At 38.8% G+C, this 23,207-nt stretch overlaps 8 protein-coding genes across 8 annotated transcripts; 4 read left to right on the top strand and 4 right to left on the bottom strand.

The window, feature by feature from the left end:
- Window positions 1–213: 213 nt before the first annotated feature.
- L201_003620 (uncharacterized protein) lies at window positions 214–1,616 on the top strand (the record flags this gene model as incomplete). The annotated part of the gene is made up of 3 exons (XM_066219373.1): window positions 214–687; window positions 769–924; window positions 1,017–1,616. 3 exons carry the CDS (start codon window positions 214–216, stop codon window positions 1,614–1,616), a joined length of 1,230 nt encoding a protein of 409 aa, XP_066075470.1.
- Window positions 1,617–1,902: 286 nt separating this feature from the next.
- L201_003619 (uncharacterized protein) lies at window positions 1,903–4,139 on the bottom strand (the record flags this gene model as incomplete). Its single annotated transcript, XM_066219372.1, has 3 exons — window positions 1,903–2,036; window positions 2,122–2,353; window positions 2,454–4,139. The coding sequence occupies 3 exons, from the start codon at window positions 4,137–4,139 to the stop codon at window positions 1,903–1,905; spliced, it is 2,052 nt and encodes a 683-aa protein (XP_066075469.1).
- Window positions 4,140–6,170: 2,031 nt separating this feature from the next.
- Window positions 6,171–7,536, bottom strand: L201_003618 (uncharacterized protein; the record flags this gene model as incomplete). The annotated part of the gene is made up of 3 exons (XM_066219371.1): window positions 6,171–6,416; window positions 7,027–7,365; window positions 7,522–7,536. 3 exons carry the CDS (start codon window positions 7,534–7,536, stop codon window positions 6,171–6,173), a joined length of 600 nt encoding a protein of 199 aa, XP_066075468.1.
- Window positions 7,537–7,931: 395 nt separating this feature from the next.
- L201_003617 (uncharacterized protein) lies at window positions 7,932–9,423 on the bottom strand (the record flags this gene model as incomplete). The annotated part of the gene is made up of 4 exons (XM_066219370.1): window positions 7,932–7,969; window positions 8,039–8,217; window positions 8,291–9,197; window positions 9,405–9,423. 4 exons carry the CDS (start codon window positions 9,421–9,423, stop codon window positions 7,932–7,934), a joined length of 1,143 nt encoding a protein of 380 aa, XP_066075467.1.
- Window positions 9,424–11,094: 1,671 nt separating this feature from the next.
- Window positions 11,095–11,719, top strand: L201_003616 (ubiquitin-40S ribosomal protein S27a; the record flags this gene model as incomplete). Its single annotated transcript, XM_066219369.1, has 3 exons — window positions 11,095–11,114; window positions 11,187–11,530; window positions 11,601–11,719. 3 exons carry the CDS (start codon window positions 11,095–11,097, stop codon window positions 11,717–11,719), a joined length of 483 nt encoding a protein of 160 aa, XP_066075466.1.
- Window positions 11,720–11,933: 214 nt separating this feature from the next.
- Window positions 11,934–14,224, bottom strand: L201_003615 (uncharacterized protein; the record flags this gene model as incomplete). Its single annotated transcript, XM_066219368.1, has 9 exons — window positions 11,934–12,056; window positions 12,155–12,375; window positions 12,504–12,672; window positions 12,773–13,141; window positions 13,207–13,232; window positions 13,288–13,324; window positions 13,399–13,559; window positions 13,639–13,845; window positions 13,924–14,224. 9 exons carry the CDS (start codon window positions 14,222–14,224, stop codon window positions 11,934–11,936), a joined length of 1,614 nt encoding a protein of 537 aa, XP_066075465.1.
- A 924-nt stretch (window positions 14,225–15,148) lies between these two features.
- On the top strand, window positions 15,149–17,846 carry L201_003614 (uncharacterized protein; the record flags this gene model as incomplete). The annotated part of the gene is made up of 10 exons (XM_066219367.1): window positions 15,149–15,172; window positions 15,240–15,272; window positions 15,339–15,424; window positions 15,514–15,674; window positions 15,741–15,787; window positions 15,841–15,892; window positions 15,953–16,013; window positions 16,072–16,164; window positions 16,223–16,381; window positions 16,436–17,846. The coding sequence occupies 10 exons, from the start codon at window positions 15,149–15,151 to the stop codon at window positions 17,844–17,846; spliced, it is 2,127 nt and encodes a 708-aa protein (XP_066075464.1).
- Window positions 17,847–18,723: 877 nt separating this feature from the next.
- On the top strand, window positions 18,724–22,801 carry L201_003613 (uncharacterized protein; the record flags this gene model as incomplete). The annotated part of the gene is made up of 13 exons (XM_066219366.1): window positions 18,724–18,982; window positions 19,074–19,531; window positions 19,613–20,338; window positions 20,433–21,319; window positions 21,412–21,570; window positions 21,631–21,696; window positions 21,760–21,834; window positions 21,900–21,916; window positions 21,979–22,061; window positions 22,158–22,246; window positions 22,333–22,453; window positions 22,551–22,636; window positions 22,714–22,801. 13 exons carry the CDS (start codon window positions 18,724–18,726, stop codon window positions 22,799–22,801), a joined length of 3,114 nt encoding a protein of 1,037 aa, XP_066075463.1.
- Window positions 22,802–23,207: the final 406 nt, after the last annotated feature.

Here is a 23,207-nt window from a genome sequence, read left to right as displayed (position 1 = left end):
AGGCAGATCTTCTGGCATTTGCCACCCAATTCTGCGAATTTCTATTTTTCTGAAATCATAAATCGAGAATAGCAGCTACAATATATGAACGCCTTTTTATACGTACATTACAGACAAAATTGTATTTCTTTTACCAGTAAAAGAGACAAAGAACAGACTGCAACATTTCGCATTCACCTTATCAAGTACACAAGCACCTAGAGATAAAACAATATGCCTGATTTGAATGAACTTTTACGATGGTCAATAGCCAATTCCACTAAACCACAAGATCAAGAGAATCAAACTCAAATCCAAGATGGACAACCTCAAGCTCAATCACAAATACAACAGGGAGGTGAACAAGTATCTTCATCTGAAGGAGGATTAACAATCAGGTATAATCCACCTGGATCAACAAGAAATAATGGTGGTACAGCTGCATTACATTCATCAGATTTCGCTCCAGCAGATTTATCACCTGCTTCAACTCCTGGTCCAGGTACACCTACTGGAGAAATTCAACAACAGACCTTTCCTTTACCTACAGGTTCAGGGGTAGCGAAAAGAGATGATTTGACTACAGAAATGTTAGACTTGATTTTAGGTAAAAGTGATTCAATAACAATGAAAGAGAAAATGGCTTTTGCGATAAATGAAGAAAATCCTTTAGAAGAAAGAGTTGAGGCTTTAGACGATTTTGAAATGGTAAGTCAATTAAAATGTCGTTACAGAGCTCCACCTAGTAAAATTTGTAATGTACTAATTTTCGTTTCCCCTTACACATAGTTAATCGAATTGATAGATAACGCAAATAATATGCCTATATTGAAATTATGGCAACCATTATTAGGTTTATTATCTTCGAACGAACCTGAAATAGTATCCAACGCATTATGGATAATAGGTACAGCTGCTCAAAATAATATCAAAGCTCAAGCTGCAGTGAGTATTTCTCCCAAATCACGCGATTCCGCCAATTCTGTAAGAATTCAATTACTGATTTACTGATTTAACTGGTTTACTATTTATTATAGTTATACGTCAACGAAGCATTCCCATTAATTTTAAAATCATTCCAATCTAAATCATCAGCAGTTAGAGCTAAAGCAGTTTATGCATTATCAGCATCATTAAAACATTGGCCATTAGCTAATAAAGCTTTATCAGATTCATATGATGGCGTAACTGGTTACGATGTGTTGAAAAATGGATTAAATGAGACCGAAGATAAAAACGTTAGAAAGAAAATATCATTTTTAATTTCAACTTTAGTCATACAATCAAATGATAAATATCAAGGTGAATTACCAAATGAAGTTAGAAATGTATTAGAAGAATTACAAAAACAATCATCGAATAACAATAATATTGATAAAGAGAGTTTAATTCAAGGTTTAAACGATAAAGGTATATTTACTGAATTAATAAGTTCATTGAAAAACTTAAAAGAGGATGCACTAGAATTTGAAGAAAATTCTTACAAAGCTTTGATCAACGCTTTGAAGCAAAATGGTTTATCCCCTCAAGACAAATCTGAATTCCAGAAAATTTGGAATGGTTTAAATGAACAGCAGAAATTAGAAAGAGGTTTAGATCAAGAAGATGAGAAGATCTTGAAAGAAACTTCAGCATAATGAGTTAGATTCCAATCATGTAGATCTATAGATACGTTAGAGGCAACCTTCTTTCTTCGGTTAATATCTTTTTATTCCAAACGCATAATATCATAAGGGTAAAGAATCATTCCAGTAAATTTGCAAATACCTATTCATGATTATCATTTCTTCTGTACAATAAACATGGCATGCATAGATCTCCCATTGGTTCTCTTATATTCATTGCCCATATGATGCGAGAAATCACCACAATTGTAAACCAAAACCGTCATTTCAATGCAACGAGATTCAGTGCATTCACTTTTTAAGTAAAACCCCTAATACCCAAAACCCTTCTAACGTCATTGACGAATCTTAAACTATCTAAAACTGGGATAGATTGTAATAGAGCTTCATCATTTGGGTCTGAAGTCCATCCTTCTATAGGTAAAGCGTTTGCTGTTAAAAAGAAATCCAAGATCAGATAATGGTCAAGATATAGTCTTGGCGTAGGAAGGGGGATAAAAGTTGGGGGAATACTAACCTTTATTCCAATTATATGAAATGGGAGAATTATCCATGAAACAAACTCTTGATAGATCTTTCTCAACTAGAGTCAAATCTTTCGTATAACTTCCATTTGATTGTAAATGACATGATTCTCTATACAACCTTTTCGCAAATAAATTTCTACCTGAATCTAACCAATCTATGACTGGATCCGCATATTCTGGCATCGATGCTGTAAATATGACTAATGTATACCATGAAGCGACCTAGACAATAAACAGTAAACTGGGATTAGTATGTCAAGTAAAAGTTAAAAGCTAAAGAAAGAATCGTTGAGCGAAAGCAGAAAATCATGAATAAACTTACTTTTTTCAAAAAATGATCAACATATGGTCTTTTATAAACATGATACATGGTCGATCTACCATTTAAAACAACTTCGACTGAATGACCTTCTCTTGATGAACCATTATTACGTCCTTTTGATTTTGATGAATTTAAATTGATTAAATTATTAAAATTTAATCCTAAAATACCACCACCGCCTGAATGTGAATTACCATAATATAAACTATTACTATTATTCAAAGGTCTTGAAGTTGAATGAATTAAAGTTTCATCTAAATCTAAAATCAATGTTTTTTGTAAATGAAATGGTGTTAAATTGTTACTTTTATTTGATAAATTCATTCTTGGTATACTACTACTATTTCTAGTTAATAAATTACCGCCTTGTCTATTTGGTCTATTACCATTCGGAGTTGTATTTCTAAATATAGACGAATCATTCTTTTTTATTGGTGCAGGTACAGATGGATCAAGAATCGATGTCGATATTGGATTAGCTAGAATTCCAGATTTTCTAGTTGGTGATTCTTTTTCTTTTTCTTTTATTTCCTCCTTTTCTTTTGATTGATCTAGTGAGTCTACTTCTTCTATTTTAGGTATATCAGAAGTGTCTTTATCGATATGTAATTTTGATTGAATTTGTGATTTTATTGGATTTGACAGAATAGATGCAGGTAAAGGTTGTCTTTGAAAACTGGTCAGATTCTTTCTGTTGATGGCTGTTGAGTCATTGTTGTTATTTGAGATTGATTGATCCAATATGGCCTGTTTCTCTTTGGCAGATTTCAGACGAAAAGTAAAATTCGCAGGATTATTCCTAATCTGATCTTCTGTTGTCGCTACAGCAAAATCATTTTCGGAAGGAGGTGGTTTGTCCAAAGAAGATTGATCAGAAGGTGCTCTAGTGACTAATGGATCTATCCATTCACTATCTTCATCTTCATCATCATCTTCTTGTTCAGTTTCAGTTTGGTTTATATCCAATTCAGGTTCAATTTCACTTCCTGATCCTTCCCTTTCACTTGCGTTTTCAGCTTTCTGAGCTTTGATACCACCTGATTCATTATTGGGAGAGGGTGAGATACCAGCAGAAACCATTAAACTTTCACCTAATTCTCTTAACACTCCGACACCCACACCGACACCTACACTTGAATTCCCCAGTCCGTCTAATTCATTTACAGCGGAAGATGAACTATTTATATGTTTCCTTCTTTTACTTCTGCTTCCTCGATCTATTCTACCTGATCTAGTTTCACCGACTAATGATCTCCAAAATGATAATAGGATTGACCATAGAACTAATGCGATTCTCAGAATCAAAGGTGTTGTAGGTGGCGGTACTTTGATTGATGAATAAGTTGTCGAAACTACTTTTCTACGTCTTCTCGCAGTAGCTCCATTAGTCGTACCGTTGATATTACCACTAGAATACGATCTGAGATCTGATGAAGATCTATAACGCCTTTTAGATCTTGGTGTGGGTGGTAAATTCGATAATGATCTTGGTTGTAATGCATTAGGGTTGGGATTCAGAGATGACGATGAAGCTGTTGAGGATGCTGGTGATAATGATGATGAATTTGGGGGCGGTGTTACAGTTCTTTTGAACTTTGGTTTACTGATTGAGGAAGAGGAGGAAGAGGAGGAAGGGAAAGAGAAGAACGAGGACAAGTAAAAGTCTATCCGACTTAGGGTGTTCATCTATATATTACATTGTCAGACATTAACGTCAGCCATGTTAAGGATATGAGAGATAACGATATCGACAACGTTCTTCTCACCTTGACTGAAATCTCTATTTATCGCTATATACGCATGATCTATTGTTTTCGTCCCTGGTCATACAAGTGTATTCGCAGGGGTCCTCCAGTGAGACTTGATCAATGATTACTTCAACAATTCCAATTTGATAGTAAAATCAATCTTCGTAAAACTGATGGCCGATATACGTATTCGGTATATTAGACTATCATTCGATTTATTCTTTCTTGTCGTTGTCAATTATTTGTGTTGAGTATTAAAGCGTAAGACGAAGGTGAGTTATTGAGGTAAGATATGCTCAATTAATCAAAGCCAATCTTCATATGATCACTAGATTAATGAACAGAAGGCTAGTAGCAATCAGCGACGTTGAAGATTACAGATTTGTTGACCTTGTTGTCTTGTCTTGGGTGTGGATGGATGTTCCGGAACAACGCGAAGTAACCGGAAAGCTAAATAATAAATAATCACCCTGAATCCCCTTTTTTATTCCATCTACAATTCATGGGGATATTGACTAGTATAGTGAGTGCTTGATCATCTACTGTACAGAGCGTTGAAAACCTCCTATCTACCAGTAAGACTATCACTCACCTTTGACGTGCAACTTCGGAGCTCCTTTAATTCTACCGACGGACCACACAGAATTCAATTCGTCTCCTCACCATCTCGACCCGATCAATCTTATCATAGACTCGAATTTCTCAATTGCACAGTCTCTTGAAGCCTGATTTTCTCCAACTGCTCGTTGCCGGTTGTCCCCAACCCATACGACCCATTACCTTGAAAGCAAAAGGCGGCTCCAGAATGGAGAGCAATCTACCTCCTCAAGTCAAGGATTATGTGGATATAATTGTGGAGCGTCTTGCGGACTACCTCAAAGACCAGCTCGTAGGCGTATATCTTTTCGGTTCAGCGGGGTATGGCGCCTATGAGCCCGGCAACAGCGATCTCGACGTACAAGCGGTAGTCAAACGTCCGCTATCAACCGTCGATAAACAAGCGATCGCCTCGCAGTTGAGTCAGAAAACTCTGCCATGCCCAGCTACCAAGCTCGAATTCGTCATTTATTCCCAGCATAGCGTCTACCCAGCTAGCCGTCATCCTCGTTTCGAACTTAACCTGAACACTGGACCTGATCAAACCGATCAGATTGGACTTGATCCCAGCTCAGAATCGAGTCATTGGTTCTTACTTGATATTGCCATGGGTCGACAACTAGGCCGCTGTCTATACGGTCTTACCGTATCGGAGGCGTTTGACGTCATTCCCCGCCGCTGGATTTTAGAAGCAATGGAAGATTCGCTTCAACGGCATCTACAGAACGAAGCAAAGTCGTCAAATCACGTTTTGAATACTTGCAGAAGCTGGCAATTCGTCACCTCTGGAAAGTTCTCCTCCAAGCTTGGCGGGGCCAATTGGGCGAAACAACAACCACTCTGCCCGGTAATTGTACAACAAGCTATTGAGGCACGCAAGACGAAAGAGAATCTTATAGCAGAACAAGTCAAGGAACTCGATGAGATTGTTTTGAGGCTCATCCGCGACAAGCTTGAGGCGGAAAAAGAGTGAACGTGAGTCTACCGACCTATCTATTAACCCAACATTAAGCGCTAGGCATTTATATCTGGCGGCTTATATGTCATAAAGTAGGTATTCCGAGTACATGAGTCACTGTGACCAGCGACTATAGCTCGCGATCGTCCACCCACAGCCACAACGACATACTGCGATACAGTTTCCCCTTCATGCTGCTTTCTTTTACTCTTTTCTGAATTTGAAAAATTTACTAAACACCCACAACCCTTGCATTAATCAGCAGGGGTGGTAAGAACTTCAGAAAAGACGACGTTGCCACCGGATACAAACACATGATATCAACAAACTATTCAGTAGACACAAAAACAAAGGATCTCTGTTGCTAGTGACAAATCTAGAATCACCTTGAGGCATGAATTTTGATAAATCTTTTCATGTAACATCATAAGCTAAGTCATCGACGTATAGTCTGTTTTCTCTTTCTGAGACTTTTGCGTGGGCTCCAACTTTGCCTTGAGGAGCGTTCATTGGTCCTCCAACAGATTGTCCACCATTAGGTCCAGTTCCAGAAGTAGGTCGAGATGAAACGTGACCACCATGTCCATAACCATTTCTATCGAATTCAACTGTCAAACCTTTACCACCTCTTGGTGCACCTCTGAATCCTCTCGATAATACCTATGTGATGATGATCGGTAGAATCGATCCTGTTTGTAAGATCAAGCTCGCGAGCGTGATCTAAAGTGAAAGGGTTATCCGATTACTCTTTGTAACTATAACAGCCTTGATTCGGCTTGATTGCAAATCTAATACCCCAGAATACCTCATCTTGCACTTGGAAATCGCTCAATCTCTTTTGCTGGTCTACCCTCAAACGTGTTCATCAATATCCAATTCCCATCCGATAGGAAATCACTTGAGAAACAGACCGAGGATTATCTTTACCCGTTTGCATTTGCATTTCAAGTGGATGCTTTGTCAAGTTTACCATATACTGACGTTGAGTTCTCCTATTTGAGACTTAGAAGTCGCTCTCCTCTCCACCTGTCGATCGGCCAGCGGCCCGGTATATTAACAATGTTACGGGATCATACAGGATCTCAATAACATTATCCTCATCTTTTGCCCCATCAAATATAAAATCATCCTCGTCCAACATGGTAGCATCAATAACATCCTGTCTACTGAACAGACACATCCACGTAAATAGTTACATTTACGGTTACTCTGAAAGTATATTATACCTCAATGAATCTGGCTCTCCTTATCGATAACATGCCGGGCTAACAATTGTCAACATACTCAGCTGAGTGGCATCTCTCTGAAACTCTTGTATAGCACCGACAGGTATTTGTAAACTCAAGTCCCGATGACCACTCTCGCCAGTATCCGCACGTGTCCACCAACCTTTACCTGTAACTCTACCAGCTCCGTGATTCATGAAATCAGCTTCGATGATCTCTTCACTGATGTTTCGCATCTGCGTGGAAGTTTGACAAGCATCGAGATCGGGTGTTGCAGGATTAGCACGATTTGGAAGTGATTTACGTTTCTTGATCAATTTCCCCGGAAGATCCGCCGTGTCCAGCAAAGGTTGAGGAAGTAAGGCTAAATTAAGTGTTATAATCTGTTGCCAGTGTTCAACATAAAAGTTAGCTTCTGCCTTTGCTTCTGATTGGAAAAGGCGGAAATAAAAAATGCATGTTGGAGATAAAACTCCGCTTCGTCAACAGACAATCGATCTTATGCACTCCAAACAGATACCTTGATTCATATCATATACATCCCATACACGCATACACAATAATTTATTTTATATGTTTAATGCCAATTTCTTTTTATGCTTGGAATGGTAAAATTCTTTATTTGTGAATTCAAGAAAAAATATATATATAAATAAATATTTAACAGAATTGCACAATGATGTTTATTTACTTCTACGTTGTAAATATGACTTGACGTGTTTGAAGATCAAACAGGAAAAGTTGAAAGAAGAGGCGAAAACGATATAGGCTGATAGAGGAATGGGAGTTTATTCAGAGTGTTTGGAAAAGAAAGACGGACGGCAGGAAAATGGTAGACGGGCGAAATGACAAAGAGAACAGATACTAAACATGAAAGGGAAACAGAAGAGCTAACAAAATAAGAAAGCTAAAAGCCGCAGAGTGTTATGCGTTATGGGAGATGATGCATTTAAGCAGTCTCACCACCGTCTTGGTTTTGGTTGACTCCTGCAACCGAGCACAAACGACATCAGCGTTTTGTGTATACGCGATAAGATTATGAAGGTAACTACTTACGTCTCTCTTTTTCAGACTCGAGTTGAGAGTAAAGAAGCATTAAAGCTCGTTCGGTAGATTCAGGAGTACCTTGAATAGTGAACATTCGTTCACCAGTTTCATCGTGAGGTACTTTAGCGATAGAGATTCTTGAACCGGAAAGTCGTCGAATCTCAGTGATTTTTGAACCACCTCGACCGCTATCGATAGCAAAAGAAAATTAGAATACGGAACCTGATAACGCGATAACCACAGACATGGTAAACGACTTACATGATGCAACCAACCATATCACTAGGGATTGAGATGTTTTGAGTTCTGAGGTTAGGATCGTTGAGGTTGATAGAAACAGCTTCTGATTGTCTTCTCTCACCACCAGCAATACCACCGGCGATACCACCGGCAACACCTGAGATTGAACCTCTAGGAATAGCTGAACCTCTTCTTTCACCTGTTGGGAATGGATTACCGAAACCAGCAGCTACTGAAGTTCTTCTAATACCACCTGTAGGACCTGTGACAGCTTGAGCACCTAAACCACCTGCTAAAACACCTGCATCTCCAGCTGCACCAGGGTGATATAAGACTGTACCTGCACCTCTATCGGAATCTTCTTGTAAACATTTAGCAATTTCAGCTACAGCAGTTTTAATAGCATCAACTGAACCTTGGACTTCAACAACTCTTTCAGTTGATTGTGGTAACATTTCTTTTGATGCAACCATTCTTGCACCTGATAAATCTTGAATTTGTTTAATCTTTAAACCTGATCTACCAATGACTGTACCCATTAAATTGTGAGAAATCAATAATCTAATTGAAGTGAATGATCCGACAGGTGGTGGTGGTAATGATGAATCACTTAAAGGGGTTTCCAATAATAATCTTGCAATTTCTGCATATGCTGATGAAACTGATTCTAAATCACCTGAAACTGAAAATACTCTATCTTGTACACCTGGTACAACTTTTGATACTCCAGCTTTAACACCAGTTAAATTTCTAATCGATGCGATTGTAGCTCCAGCTTTACCAATAATGATACCTGCTTCTTTAGTTGAAACGAGAGACCTGAGTGAAAGTGGATGTTCACCATTTTCACCAGCAGTAGTTCCAGTGACGGGAGAAGCAGCTGGTGGAGCGACAGTAGCCTCTTGGGCTGTCTTGGGGGAGACTTGATCTATTTTTCGGAGGTGAAAAGGTGATGTCGACGACAGCGTAATTTAGGTTTAGAGGGAAGATGACGGAATTGAGTCAGCACAGGCGTTGTTAGAATGTGTTGAATGTAGGCAAAGAAGGAATGAGGATGAGATGTGGTCATGTAATGACTTTGAAAACATGACAAAGATGGTATCGATACCAGCAATATGATTTGTTCCATACTCACCTGGAGCAATTTCAGCCATTATGAAGAGAGGTTCTAAGTTTGTAGATGTCGGAGGTGGAGTTGGGTATAGGTTTTGAAGGAGAAAGAGGTCGGATTGGTTTAGAGGGATTTAGAGGCGATGGAAAGGTTGGAAGTCGGTATAGGTGACTAAGGTATAATAAGATGAGATGATGGAGGAAGAGAGTAAGTTAGGTGAAGAAGAAAAAGAAGAAAGGAAAAGGATGATGTGTAATGGTTGACAAGATGAATTGAAGAAAGGTGACTAGGAATGGAGTGAGACACCAGACACCATTGCTGGAGTGTCAGTGTGTATATATGTAAGTAGTGTGCTTCTTGGCTACCATGCAAATTAAACTCTAGACTTCGGTGGAGTTTAAGCGTGACATATTACAAAGCTGAAAGTGGCAACTTCCGCGAGTGGCAAATTTGGTAAGATTACCAGCATCCCATGTAAGATTAAAGGCACAAACCCAGTGGGTTAATAAAGGTACCGGTCAATAGCCGTTATATCTGTTGTCTCACTTCAACCCTTTCATCTCTAACTTACATTCCCTTATAACATGACAAGCGACTTTAGCATGAGATCTATACATCTGATTGATTGTCTGAACGCAGCTCTATATGAATGATAGAAAAGCTTTGGCTTGTAAAACAAACGGCTTCAATGTCAAACACTCACTTTAAAGGATGGTCCATACTCACGACCGTATATAATACAGTTGACTGAGCTAGCTATACTACGATCCGTCTCATTCCTTGGTCTGTAGGAGCAGCAATTCGAAATGGTGTGACACAAGGAAGCGACATTCACCAGGAGGGTTCCTATTGATATTGAGCGATCTATGAACTACATGATCGTAGAATGGAAGAAAGGTCAAGGTATCATCGAGGAAGGGTATATATGAGATTAAAGGTATAGAAGATGATGGTTCGAGTAAATTACATAAAGTCGAATTTGACTGAAAATTTGGATCATAATGAGATGATCAGACAAATTAGATATTTATATCCGAGAGGAAGACACGAATCTTCTTATAGATGGATAAAATGAAAATCAAGGTGTTCTCACGAAGGCGAAGAAACAACGAAAATACAATACTGTATAAATCGACCAGATGCTACTGTAAACATGCCTCGGGAAATTCAGTAAACTCACTACACACGAATATGTATTCTATGTACTTAAAGTTATCGCTCATTGAACCTTGTTCTGAAGCATCAGTCTCTCAACGATCCTTCCACAGTCGTGCTATCTCCCCTAAATACATACTCACATCTCATTGTTGCTAGTGTGCAAGCTTGCACTACTCATACAGGAGTTTACTATGAAATACCTTAACATGACATGCTTAAGCTTATCACTGCTCGTGCGGGTACGTCGTTGTTGTTGGGATTCCAGCTGTCATATCGGTGTTCACCGTTGGAAATTTATTCAGCAAGTGCCACGGAACCAAACGCTGTTTTTCCCGATCGGCGTTTTCTCTCACTCTCGAAAAATCCCTCACTCCACCATACTATCGTTTTTGTTTCTTCCTCACCACTACCACTGGTCTCGATGCAAGTTTGACTGTTTGACTTATTCATCTCAATTTGCCGTTTTAATCATTTTTATCTTTTCTTTTTCTTTTTCTTTTTCCTTTCTTTAGGCTTTTTCGAGGATCCATAGTTGGTTAGACAAAGGCTCATCAAGATGCAAATTTTCGTCAAAACGTGAGTTTCAACATCAATCACTTTCACCACCTTGTTCAACACTGATGATTTCGATTTGTTATAATATTATAGCCTTACCGGTAAGACCATTACCTTAGAGGTAGAGTCATCCGACACTATCGATAATGTTAAATCAAAAATTCAAGATAAAGAAGGTATTCCACCTGATCAACAAAGATTAATCTTTGCTGGTAAACAATTAGAAGATGGTAGAACTTTATCAGATTATAATATCCAAAAAGAATCTACTTTACACTTAGTCTTAAGATTAAGAGGTGGTATGGCTAAAAAGAGAAAGAAGAAGAACTACACTACCCCAAAGAAAATCAAGCACAAGAGAAAGAAGGTAAAGATGGCTATTCTTAAATACTACAAAGTCGGATCTGATGGTAAAATCCAAAGACTTAGAAGAGAATGTAAGTCAAACCACCTATCACACTCTCCTTTTTTTCGATTATCAATACTAATATCCTTTTCTTATAACAGGCCCCGCTCCTCAATGTGGTGCCGGTGTCTTCATGGCTTGGCACAAAGACAGACAATCTTGTGGTAAATGTGGTCTTACCTACACTTTCGAACCTGGAACCAAACCAACCGCTGCTTAAGCGATCTGACGTCTTTTGATTAGTCGGTTAATATGGTTACGAGGGGTTGTTTGGTTCTATTTTAGACTTTTACTAGTTTTATAACAGCATCATGCATCTTACTTCTTCCAGTTCTCAAAGTATGTTGAATCTGTATACAAGTGACTGCAAACTTATCGAGCAAATTACGAATTTGGCAGCGCCATGCATTCCGCAGTGCATGTCGTAATCAATATTACACATCGTCCAATACTCGATCCATAGCCCATTCTACGCATTCAGGAGTAAATAATGGAATTGTGTTCTTGGCAGAATTATGTATTTCTGCGGGTACTTTGACGAGTTTTACGCCGAGTTGCTGTTATATATCATACAGTATCAGCAAATTCTGATTGACTTTGATCTGTTCTTGCATTTGACATCGCCCCTGGAGAAATAGGACCGCAAATTACTCACTATTACAGTGTCATGATCAATCTCAACTTTACTCCCTTCCAGGAATACTATATGAGATATTAGATCTGAAGGCTTCCATTCTATTTGACCATTGGATATCTGTTCGTTGTTACTGTTATTATTTCGTTTTGGTTTATCATAATGTTTCAACATGTTTATAATGGTAGTGATGTATTCTGATGCTGCATAATCAGGCGTTTCTCTATCATTAGAAGAATTTACTAAATATCCAAGAGTTAGTAAACGATTCCTTGTACATATTTGGGATAGCAAATTCTTTGTGGACAGATGGCATGACATGAGGGAATATAAGGAAGGTGCCGCTGTAACAAATTTAGTGCTGACTCACAAAGCAATATCTTGGCTTTTAGACTTGTAGATTTAGCTATAAATGTAGCTAGACCTTTTAATGCTAAGCAGGGTATGATCGATGTCCATAAAGATCCACAAGAATAAACCAGGAGGTCCCTCTGATCTATTGATTCTAAGAAATCAGAATTTGGTTCAGGATATATCTCCTATTGAAATTAATGGTCATTGTCAGCAATTCAATTTTTGGCATCCGTCAAATATGTACAAGTTTTGCTCAAGGTAAAAACTTCAGATGGTCGTACTCACTTGACCATATAAGTTGATATAAAATACTCTTTCAATCTTGGATTCTAACGGAGTTTCTTCTTCTCCTTTTCTATAGCCTAAGTTACCACCATTGGAATTCGCATTACTTTTTCCTTTCGCGCTTGACCATCCTTCTTGACCTTCTGTAATTTGACCAAAACTCGTTCTCCTTGAAGCAGGCAACGATGTATCGGGAGTATCAAATGTACGGGAATCCCTTCGGAAGTGGTTACGTAGTTTGGTAGAATTTGCCTTCACAGTTGTGGCCGACGTCGATTCGATATTGTTTGTTGCCGACGTTGAGGAAGCGTCTATGGGGCTAGTGGGATGAGATATATTACATTGTCCCACGAGTACCGTCGTATCTGCCTGAAATTGCATTAAATATACATCAGCTATGGTGTCAAGAAGGTTTACATTGACAACTACCTCACCAGCTGTGCAGCGATAGTGACCGTTTCTAAAAATCAGCACAGTTAGCGAGTTGTCTGGATTATTAACACCGATGTACATACGATTGGTATTGATCACCGGGATAACTTGTACGCCTTGCTGTAGAATTGAGAAAATCAGCTAAATACTATGCACCATACTATATTTAGCTACATGTGAGCCTCTCAACATACATTCACGCCTGCAATCGATTTAAACAGGAAAATGGCACTTGGCAAACTACCGAATAAATCCCTTGCACCAGTCAAAAAGCCATTTCCCAATGAAAAGTTCCTAAATGAGAACCGTTTATGTGCCCGTTTCAAACATAAAGTCTGAAAATGCACCAAGAAAGCTGAATAGATGTATTCGATGATTTAGCTATTGACTTATGTTGAAATTGCTATTGTAGTTGAGATTGATTATATACTCACCACGTATACATTCTTTTTTATCTTCACCTATGCCATCCCATAGATCACTTCTGCCTTCGACTATTTCATGCCATAGTTCCCTGACTTCCTTTTCTGCTGCTTCTGCAGGAAATCTATAAGCAAATAAATTGTATATCGCTATTCTTTCAGTATCATCTTTCGTAGTTGGGTTAGCGGCCAAAGGAATCAATCGTATTAATCTGGATCCTGTTGAGCAAATAAAATCAGGTTATTGTGTTTCAAAACACAAGGTGTCAAATTCCGTAGTTTCCAATGATTACTCACTTATGTCACCAATACTTGGACCACCAAAACATCTCAAAATCTCTGAACTTGATCCACCATCGTCGGAAACGGGTAAAACGAATGAAGGTGAATTACCGAATGCACTAGCTATTGAATTCGCACCTGTTCCACCTGATATGATTAAATAGCTAAGATCCTTCGCTTGGGTTTTACCTTTTACATCGCAACTCCTGCTAGAAGTAGATATAGGTATTTGATTGTATTGAACTTGCTCTGAAGAATCGATAATGGGTGATGTGACGAATACCGATCCGTAAGACCCTTTACGCTGATGGGTCATTGTGAGATCTAAATCAGCAGCTATGAACCGAAGCGATATGATTTTGATGATTGCACTTAGAGCTCTAGGGACGAAATGCGAAGTGGAGGCTGGAAAGTTGAATTGAGACTAGATTGTGGTTTGGGCGAAGATCGATATTATACCTCTTGTGTTGCTATTTATACTCTTCTCCTTCGACACAGACCGCCCACAAGCCCAGATGACTTTCTCTTCTCCTCCCAGTGAACACTTAGATGTGCCTCTGTGTGGTACCGTAGGTTGTGACGCTATATCATAAAGGATGAACAATGCCGTTTTCAGCTCTTTTGTGAAGAGGAAGTCCGAGGGCGTATGATGACGTTTCGTCTTATCGGTATCTATCTAAAGAAGCTTCGATGAGGTGATAGTAGTCTGACGAGCTCGGCTAAATCGATTAGTACACCAGCCTTCTGTGGTATATCTGTCAAAAGATGATCTTCGCAATTTGGAAGCCCTTGTCTAGAAGAGAATAAAGTAAAATAGCAAAGCTGTCAAATCCAAGTTATTGACAGGTTCAGAATTGCGGAGACCCATAAAATTCAACTAGGATCCGATCCGGTACCGGCATTACGATTAAATCCTAATCTCAACAGAGCGATGCCTGAACCACATTACAAAAAGTGGACCTAATCCTAATGCCACGGGATAAACAAAGTAACGGCAAGTTCAGGGATTGTTTTTGGTAACTGATACTACTAAACTCATGTATAAAACTCATTTTGATGATGTAGTTGATGAGTTTGGGATTGTTATGACACCACTTTTATACCTTTTATACCGCACAGCTGTTTTGTTCATTAGTGTCTCAATTGTTTATACTCATTCAACTCAACTTTCTCGATTCTCCCTATCTTCACCAACTGTATAGCCTAAAATAGGAGAACGAGTCTAGAAGTCTTCTCCATAATGCAGCGAAAAGCGCTCAAACAGGTAAGTGTTTCGAGGTCTTCGTTCTTGAAGAAAGGTGTAGAATATCGGCTAACTTGGATTTGTGAAGTTGGGTAAAGTAACTCAATGGACAAATGAAAAAGTAAGCATCAGCTGGACAAACAAGCAATCTGCCTGTGTGACTGAGCCGATTAATTTATCATTATAGGTTTTCTCAGGAGAGAAAACTAGTCTATCATCAGAATTTACGGAATTTGAAAAGGAAATAGATGTTAGACGATTAGGTATCGAAAGGTTAGTTGTGCCGTTATATTGCTGCTGTAACAAACGACCCGTATCTATGTGCCGTCCCCCATATGTCTCTAACTATCGACATTCTCTAGGCTGCACGCGACATCATTACCATTTTTCGATCAACTTACCAAAGTCAAGCCTACCGCCGACCCATACCCACCACCTGGATCTGGAAAAGATAAAATAACTTATACTGAAGCTTTGGGCTTGGTAATGATTGATTATGGTGATGAGATTGGTGAAGAATACGGTATGTAATCCTCTTTCTCCTGTCTGCAAGCGGTAGATTGCTTATTAGTCATTTTCTCATGTACAGGTGATGGATTATCCAAATACGGTAGAGCTAGATGTCGACTTGCTGCTGTAAGTTATCACTTTCTCGTGTGCGTTCATAAATTGATCAAACAATGATACAGGCTCAAGAAGAATTCAGTGCGAGATTAGGTGATGGGTATATCGCTGGAATGGGTACGCTGTATCTCGAGGTACACAGTCCGTGAACACTGACGTTATACCATATCAAATTAGAGGCTGCGCTGGCCGCTGTCAACGAGTATAAAGCCTTGAGAAAAAAGCTTGATTCGAGAAGGTAAGTGGTTTAGGCGGTACACCGATGAAGTTGCTGACGGCGATATCATGTTCATCAGGCTAGCATTAGATGCAGCTATTACGAAGTCTCAAGGTAGTAAGAAGGACCAGTATGTCCTTGAAGAGGAAGTCAACATCGCCAAGGCAAGATTGTGAGTCTACTTCTACTGAATAGCATTGTCAGAAACTAATTCGCCATGCTGTCTTTAGCGAAGAGATAGAGGAGGAAACGCAGCAAAGGATGATAGGTATACAGGAAACTGAAGAAAGGCAGATCATCGAATTGAAAGATCTCTTAGAAGCTGAATTAGAATATCATAGTAAATGTCATGATATCCTCAGGGACTTGCACGGCTCTTGGGCAGGAAGGTAAGCTTAATCTTGGTGGCTGATTTTCTCATAAGCTGACAAAGATGCTGTCAGCGATAATCGTGCAGTCAAAACAAGAGCAAGATCAAATACTGCTACTTCTTCCAAATCACTCTCACGAACCGCTGTCACACGATCACACTCCTCAAGACATGGCTTACCTGTATCTTCTGAAGACGAAGGTGCCGTTCAGGCGAATCGATCAAGATCACACAGTAACGCGTCTTCAACAGGTAAAACGAAAGAAAAACGATCCATGTTACCCTCATTTGGATCTTTCGGTAAGAAATCTGGTCTTTCAGCTGCTTCATCATCGCATAAAAAGAAATCATCCTACAGCAAAGACAAGTTTAACAGCTCCAAGGCTGCTTTGAACTCTGAAGAAGATGACGAATACGAATACGAACATGAACATCGATATGACGACGACAGTACTTATGGCAGAACAAGGTCTACTTCTCAGCTATCTGCTTCCCACTCGCTACGTCCAGATTCGTACGATCCGCCTCCTACCATGCGAAGAGCTCTTACATCTCCACCTAATCCAACTGCAAGATATGCAGACGCAAATTCCCAATACGTCAAAGCTTTGTATGATTATGTCAGTAACGCAGGTGACGAATTGAGCTTAAGAGTGGGACAAGTCGTGGAAGTCAAGACACAAGTCTCGGATGATTGGTGGATTGGTGAATGTGATGGAAAATCAGGATTATTCCCTAAAGCATACACGGAAGAATACGTACCTTCACCTCAAACTGCCATGCCGCCTCCTATGCCAGCTAGACGAATGCCTCCTGCTTCTAGCGACACTTCAGCATCCATACCACCTATACAAAGAACTATGCCACCACCACCTTCATCATCAAGGCCTACCGCTCATCAAATCAGTCTATCCCCTTCACCCGTACACGGATACGGCGAATCTGATTTTGATTTTGAATCAGAATTAGAATCCGATACACATGGATTTTCAGATACAGAACAACAACAAACCGCATCTTTAGCTGCTGAAGCTAAACCTGTAGCAGTAAATAGAGAAAGATCAAATACAATAGGAAAAAAAGCTCCTCCACCTCCACCATCAAGAAGATCAGCTTCATCAAATAATCTTTTGACTTCAGCTTCATTCGGAACTTCACCTTCCTTAAATAGTCAAAATCATCTAACTCCACCTTTACCTGTATTTGGAAGGAATCGATCAGGTACTCAAACGAGTGGTTTCAACGTTGCTTCACCTTTTGCTGGTTCAGAAGATGAAGATGATCATCATGATGATCACATCTATACCAACGCTTCGAACACAAGTAGTAATGGATTAGCTCATGGTCTATCTTCAATGCATCTGGCCCAACAAGCTGGATCTAACGTTAATTCAGGTCAATGTAATACTTGTGGTTGTCAAGATTTCACTCAAAATGTTTTTAAAAGTAAAGGCACTTGCTCCACATGCTTTCATGCTCACTAAAGCCCATAGGGTTAACTGTCCGAACGACACAGATAGCATTACCAGAGATGCAGAAGGGGCAGGAAAGAGTGACCGAGGTGATTTTCTCATTGCATTGCATAGCAGAGCAGCCCAGTTCTTGATAGAAGATGATGGTTAACATTGTAGCATATTTATGACGAGGGCTTGGGTCAGTCTTAATGACGTCTTTCGTATAGTAGTATACGGACATATTGTACATACCAAATTCAGAAACATGCAGGCATACCATTATTATCATTCACGCAATAAACACCTACAGAAACTGACGTTGCAGGGTAATGTCGATTAGTAATCTAGGGTAATACGGGGTAATTGTAGATCTAATGATAATGATAATCCTAATCCGCGTCAAGGTACGAGTACAGGTTTATCCCCCTACGCCGATCATGTATACTCGTGGAGAGTGTTGATGTACGAATTCAACCTCTTGTGAAAACAGTCGTTCCACTTTTTTCACCTTTATCTTTGACCTCGTAGGCATATCTCTCAGTTACGGACTATTCTTTGGAATCTCGATAGATCGGTAGATTGTAAGACTGGTATATCATAGATCATAGATCTTATAGACATTAGAAACTTAGATCTTAGGTAGAAATGCACTAAAACAAGCGAAACAAAAACAAGGCAAGGCTAGAAATCAGGATAGAGATTCTTACGCAAGATTACGAAATAATAGCTTATTTACCATAACTACACCAACCTGCCTATGCTAGATTGAATACCTTAGACCATAACAGGGATCTCTGAAGTCAATTAGGACCAAGAAAAGAATCGTACTTTCAATATTCTTTCAATTCATTTCACAGCATATAGATATTCTACAAATGGGACAAAGATCAATCTACCAAAAACCACAATGATCAACTTGATTAGTTTACTATTTATAGGGTTCCTCTCAACTACTTCTGCACAAACTTGTTCAAATTTCGGTACCTCATCAGAATCCAAATGTCTTTGTCCACCTGGATTCAACGTACCTTCATCAGATTGTAATTTACCTGTATGTGGAGGTAACTTGTATTCACCTGGGAATGCTGCTCCAGGTGGTTTAGGTGGTTTTGGAAATGTTAGTGATTGTGGATGTGATCAAGGTTGGACAGGACCAGGATGTACAGGTTAGTTGGAGATTATAGCGTTACACGCTATTCCAGATATAGGTACAAGCACTAGAGAAAGACTAACTCGATTTTATTTTGTGGTGATCAGTTTGTCAATCTGCACAAGCATGTACGAACACTTTAAACAAATATCTGAATTCTTCAACATCACTTTCATCCTCAACTTCAGCTTCGCTAAATTCTACATTAACATGTTCGAATGTGCCTGTTGTATATAGTTCATCACAATTATCATGTTCAGTTATACAAACTACCTTACAAGCCTTATTTCCAGGTAAATCAACAGCTACTATAACACGATCTTTGAACGCATCTTTAACTCCAGGTGGAATAGAAACTCTTGATCAGTCGGGTCTGAAAAATGGAAATGGTCAAGTCGAAATGCAATTATGGTATGAAGGGGTAGAACAGTTTTATTGTCATGCTGAAAATTGTCAACAAAATGTTTTACAAGGTCAGAATGATCAAGGCAATAGCTCTAAGTGGACTTGTCAAACTATGCAATGTGATTGTAGAACGAATACACTCTTCTGTGGAGGTGGTTCTGTAAGTTCACAACGTTACCTGGTCTATGGTTTTCCATTTTTCCGTAGTGTACCACTGAGTTAACCACCCATATAACCCTAGTCACCATCACAGAATCTCACAGGGGCTATCAATACCCTTTCGGGCCCATTGACAATAGATTGCTTCGCTTCGAATACATGTAACTTCAAACAATCTTTCTTGGTGGCGCTTTTCGGTACAAATGGTTTAGAATTATCTTCATGTTCGTACGGCGAATGTGTTCAACAATATGTCATTGATCAAGCATTAGGAATAACTTCAATGGCTGATTCAGGTAATGGATTGAGTGGTGGTGTTATAGCTGGATTAGCGGTTGTAGGTGCAATACTATTAGCAATAATTGGTGTTGTCATATGGGGGATAATAGCTAGAAAAAGAGCTAGAAGGGAAATGAATGCTACTGATACTATAAAGAAATCAGGTGGTATTGGTATAGAATGGAAAAATGTCGGGTATCAGGTTAAAAATACATCTTCGACAAACTGGTCAAACAATTTACATAACTTCATGAAAGGTTCTGGTAATAGCCAAAGACAAACAAAAGTGGATTCAGTAGAAGATGCTTCTTCAAGTAGACACGGTGATTTTAAAAGCATTTTGAATGGCTCAAATGGTAGTATACCATCCGGTGGATTCGCTTGTATTTTAGGTCCAAGTGGTGCTGGTAAATCAACTTTGGTAGATATCTTGGCTGGAAAAAGAAAAGAAGGTATAGTGACGGGAAGTGTAGGATTTACACAAATCGAAGGTAGGGAAGGAAGGGTGAGAGTTGGATATGTGGATCAGGTGAGCCTTGACAAATAATCAGGTTTTTAGGCAAAGACGGATTCCGCTTCTTATCACTGGGACGCACTCTCGCTAACTCAACACATTCATCTAGGCCGATATTCTATCGCCTACATCGACTGTACTCGAAACACTTATATTTGCTGCACAACTCCGACTACCTGAATCTATACCTTCTTCGCTGAAAATAGAAAGAGCGCATACTGTATTATCACAATTGCATTTAGATCATATAGCAAATACCAGAATTGGATCAACCGAACATCGTGGGATATCTGGCGGTGAAGCAAGAAGAGTGTCAATTGGAATTGAATTAGTTTCTTCACCTGATATCCTAGTTTTAGATGAACCTACATCAGGTTTAGATTCTGTTTCAGCATCAAGGTTAATCAAATTACTGAAATCTTTATCCGAAGAAAATGATACAACTATAATAGCATCTATACATCAACCTAGTTCAGCATTATATCAATCATTCAATCAAGTTATTCTACTAAGTAAAGGTAAACAGTTATATTTCGGTAAAGGTGGTAGTGAGCCATTAAAGTATTTCGAAGAGAAGAAAGGTTGTTCAAAATGTCCAAATGGTTATAATATAGCAGATTACTTATTAGAAATCGCGAGTTATGAAAATGGCAATTCACCACAATCTGGATCATTTGCAAATGGTAATTTCGATAGAGACTCTAGTGGTGAGACCTCTTCGACTAACGTGGAGGAAGAAGCGGCAGTAAATTATCATGAGATCGCGATAAATCATTCACATCTAGGTAGGGAATCGCCTTTGAATGAAAAATCGATAACCTACCCACCTAGTCCACCTCAAACTGGTGTACTTTTGTCTTCCCAGCCAAATGGAAGTACCTCAAATATCCCAACAGCTCAACAGAAATGGTGGAAATGGCCAACAAGTCATTGTGCTACTACTTTCTTGACGCAAGTGGAGATTTTGAGTGGTAGAGAATGGAAAAATTTGAAACGGTACGTATATCTGGATCTTTACTATTTAAGCCAATCGATATGACGTTCGAATGATATTGACTGACTATCGTGCGAATCATCTTATGAATTAGAGATAAAACCCTTTTGATAGCTCATACATTGATTTCTTGCTTAATTGGTGTTTTTGCTGGAGGTTTGTATTACAAAGTTGGAATTACAATTGCAGGTTTTCAAAACAGGATTGGAAGTTTGTTCTTTTTAGGATCCTTAATTGCTTTTTCGTCTCTGAGGTAAGTCTCTGGAGATTGTTTTGGATGTTTGATCAGACTAGTTTATCGTGACAATTATAGTGCGTTATATAATCTTGTCGAAGTTAGAGGTCTTTTCTTACGGGAAAGAGCAGGAGATTTTTATTCGTAAGTTGTTTCACCGTTTGAAATCTGTGACAAAATATCAGCTTACAAGTCCAATGGGGTCAGACCTCAAGCATGGCTGTTGACAAGGGTTATATTCGATATAATTCCCCTAAGACTGATTCCCACTATCCTAGTCAGGTGAGTCTGGCGTTTGCGATAGACTTATGGTGGTCTTCATGCTGATCAACGGTTCGTTATCATAGCATTATTGTATATTTCAGTAAGTAATCAACCTATCAATGTTTGATATCGATGAATACTGACTTCTCATTTTGAATATAGTGGTCGGATTGTCTCATGATGCTGCTAGATTCTTCAAATTCCTTTTGATCATCGTGGAGTTTGCCATGGGCATGACATTATTTGTGAGTTGCTAGGAGCTATATTCTGTTCCCAGTCACCCAGCTTAAGACAAATAGCGAATGTATGCCACATGCTAATGCCATGTCCTCGTATAACAGAATTTCCTACTTGCATGTCTTTTTAGAAATGGCGGTGTAGCCATTTTACTGAGTTCACTTTGTAATCTGTTCCTAATGACTTATGCTGGGTAAGTTTCCGTTATCTTGATACTTTCGACAATATAGAACATTCTGGAGAGCGAAACTGAAATATATACTGACCACATTTCCACAGGTTTTTCGTCAATATATCTCAAATTCCACCTATTTTAAGGTGGTTAAGGTATTTCTCTACACTTGGATATACATTAGAAGCTCTGAGCGTTAATGAAGTTGGAAGTGGATTACAAATCGTTGTAAGTTTTACGATCTCAGCAACCGGAGAAAAAGGTTTCCTAAGAATTGCAAATTTGTGCTGAATGCTGAAAAACAAACCTCTTCTTGATTGCTTAGGATTCACTCAATGGTGTTAAAGTTGAAATTGGGGCGACAATCATTATGCAAACTCTTTTCGGATTCGGTATGAATAATTATTATAGGTGAGTGAATATCGTATATTCAGACAAAGTAAAAGTTTTTGGCAAATTGATCATTTAACATGATATACACCAAATAGAGATGTACTTGTTTTATTCGCTTTTATAGCTGGGTTTGCAATTTCTTTAGTCTTTATTGTGGTTTATCTACTTAGGGAGAGAAGATAAGTTTTAATGAATTAATTTAATCATTTCTGCTTCAATTTTGGGTATAGTTTTGGTTCGGTTCAGGACTTTTGTATAATTTTTCGTTAAAAGTTTATGTATATACGTGAGATAATCAAATGTGAATTAATCTGGTGGTGCAAATTTTTTCGAGCATCAAAGGGTATTATGGAAATACCACGATATATCACAGTCCAAGTAATCAATCACCCGTAGAGATGCAGCCTGAGATGGAAAGGGAATGCATTGAATCATCTACATATCTTACATCTGAAACTGAACTAATTATACATTATACAATTCTCAGATACAGTCAATCTACGTAATGATGTTTGTGGTTTTTTATACGGTATGAAGAGCTTCTACATAATTTTAAAATGAGCAATTGAAGCATTTAAAAGCAATGTAT

This window comes from Kwoniella dendrophila, chromosome 4, assembly GCF_036810415.1.
Source record: "Kwoniella dendrophila CBS 6074 chromosome 4, complete sequence".
Lineage (NCBI taxonomy): Eukaryota > Fungi > Basidiomycota > Tremellomycetes > Tremellales > Cryptococcaceae > Kwoniella > Kwoniella dendrophila.
This window is presented reverse-complemented; position numbering and strand designations above follow the sequence as displayed.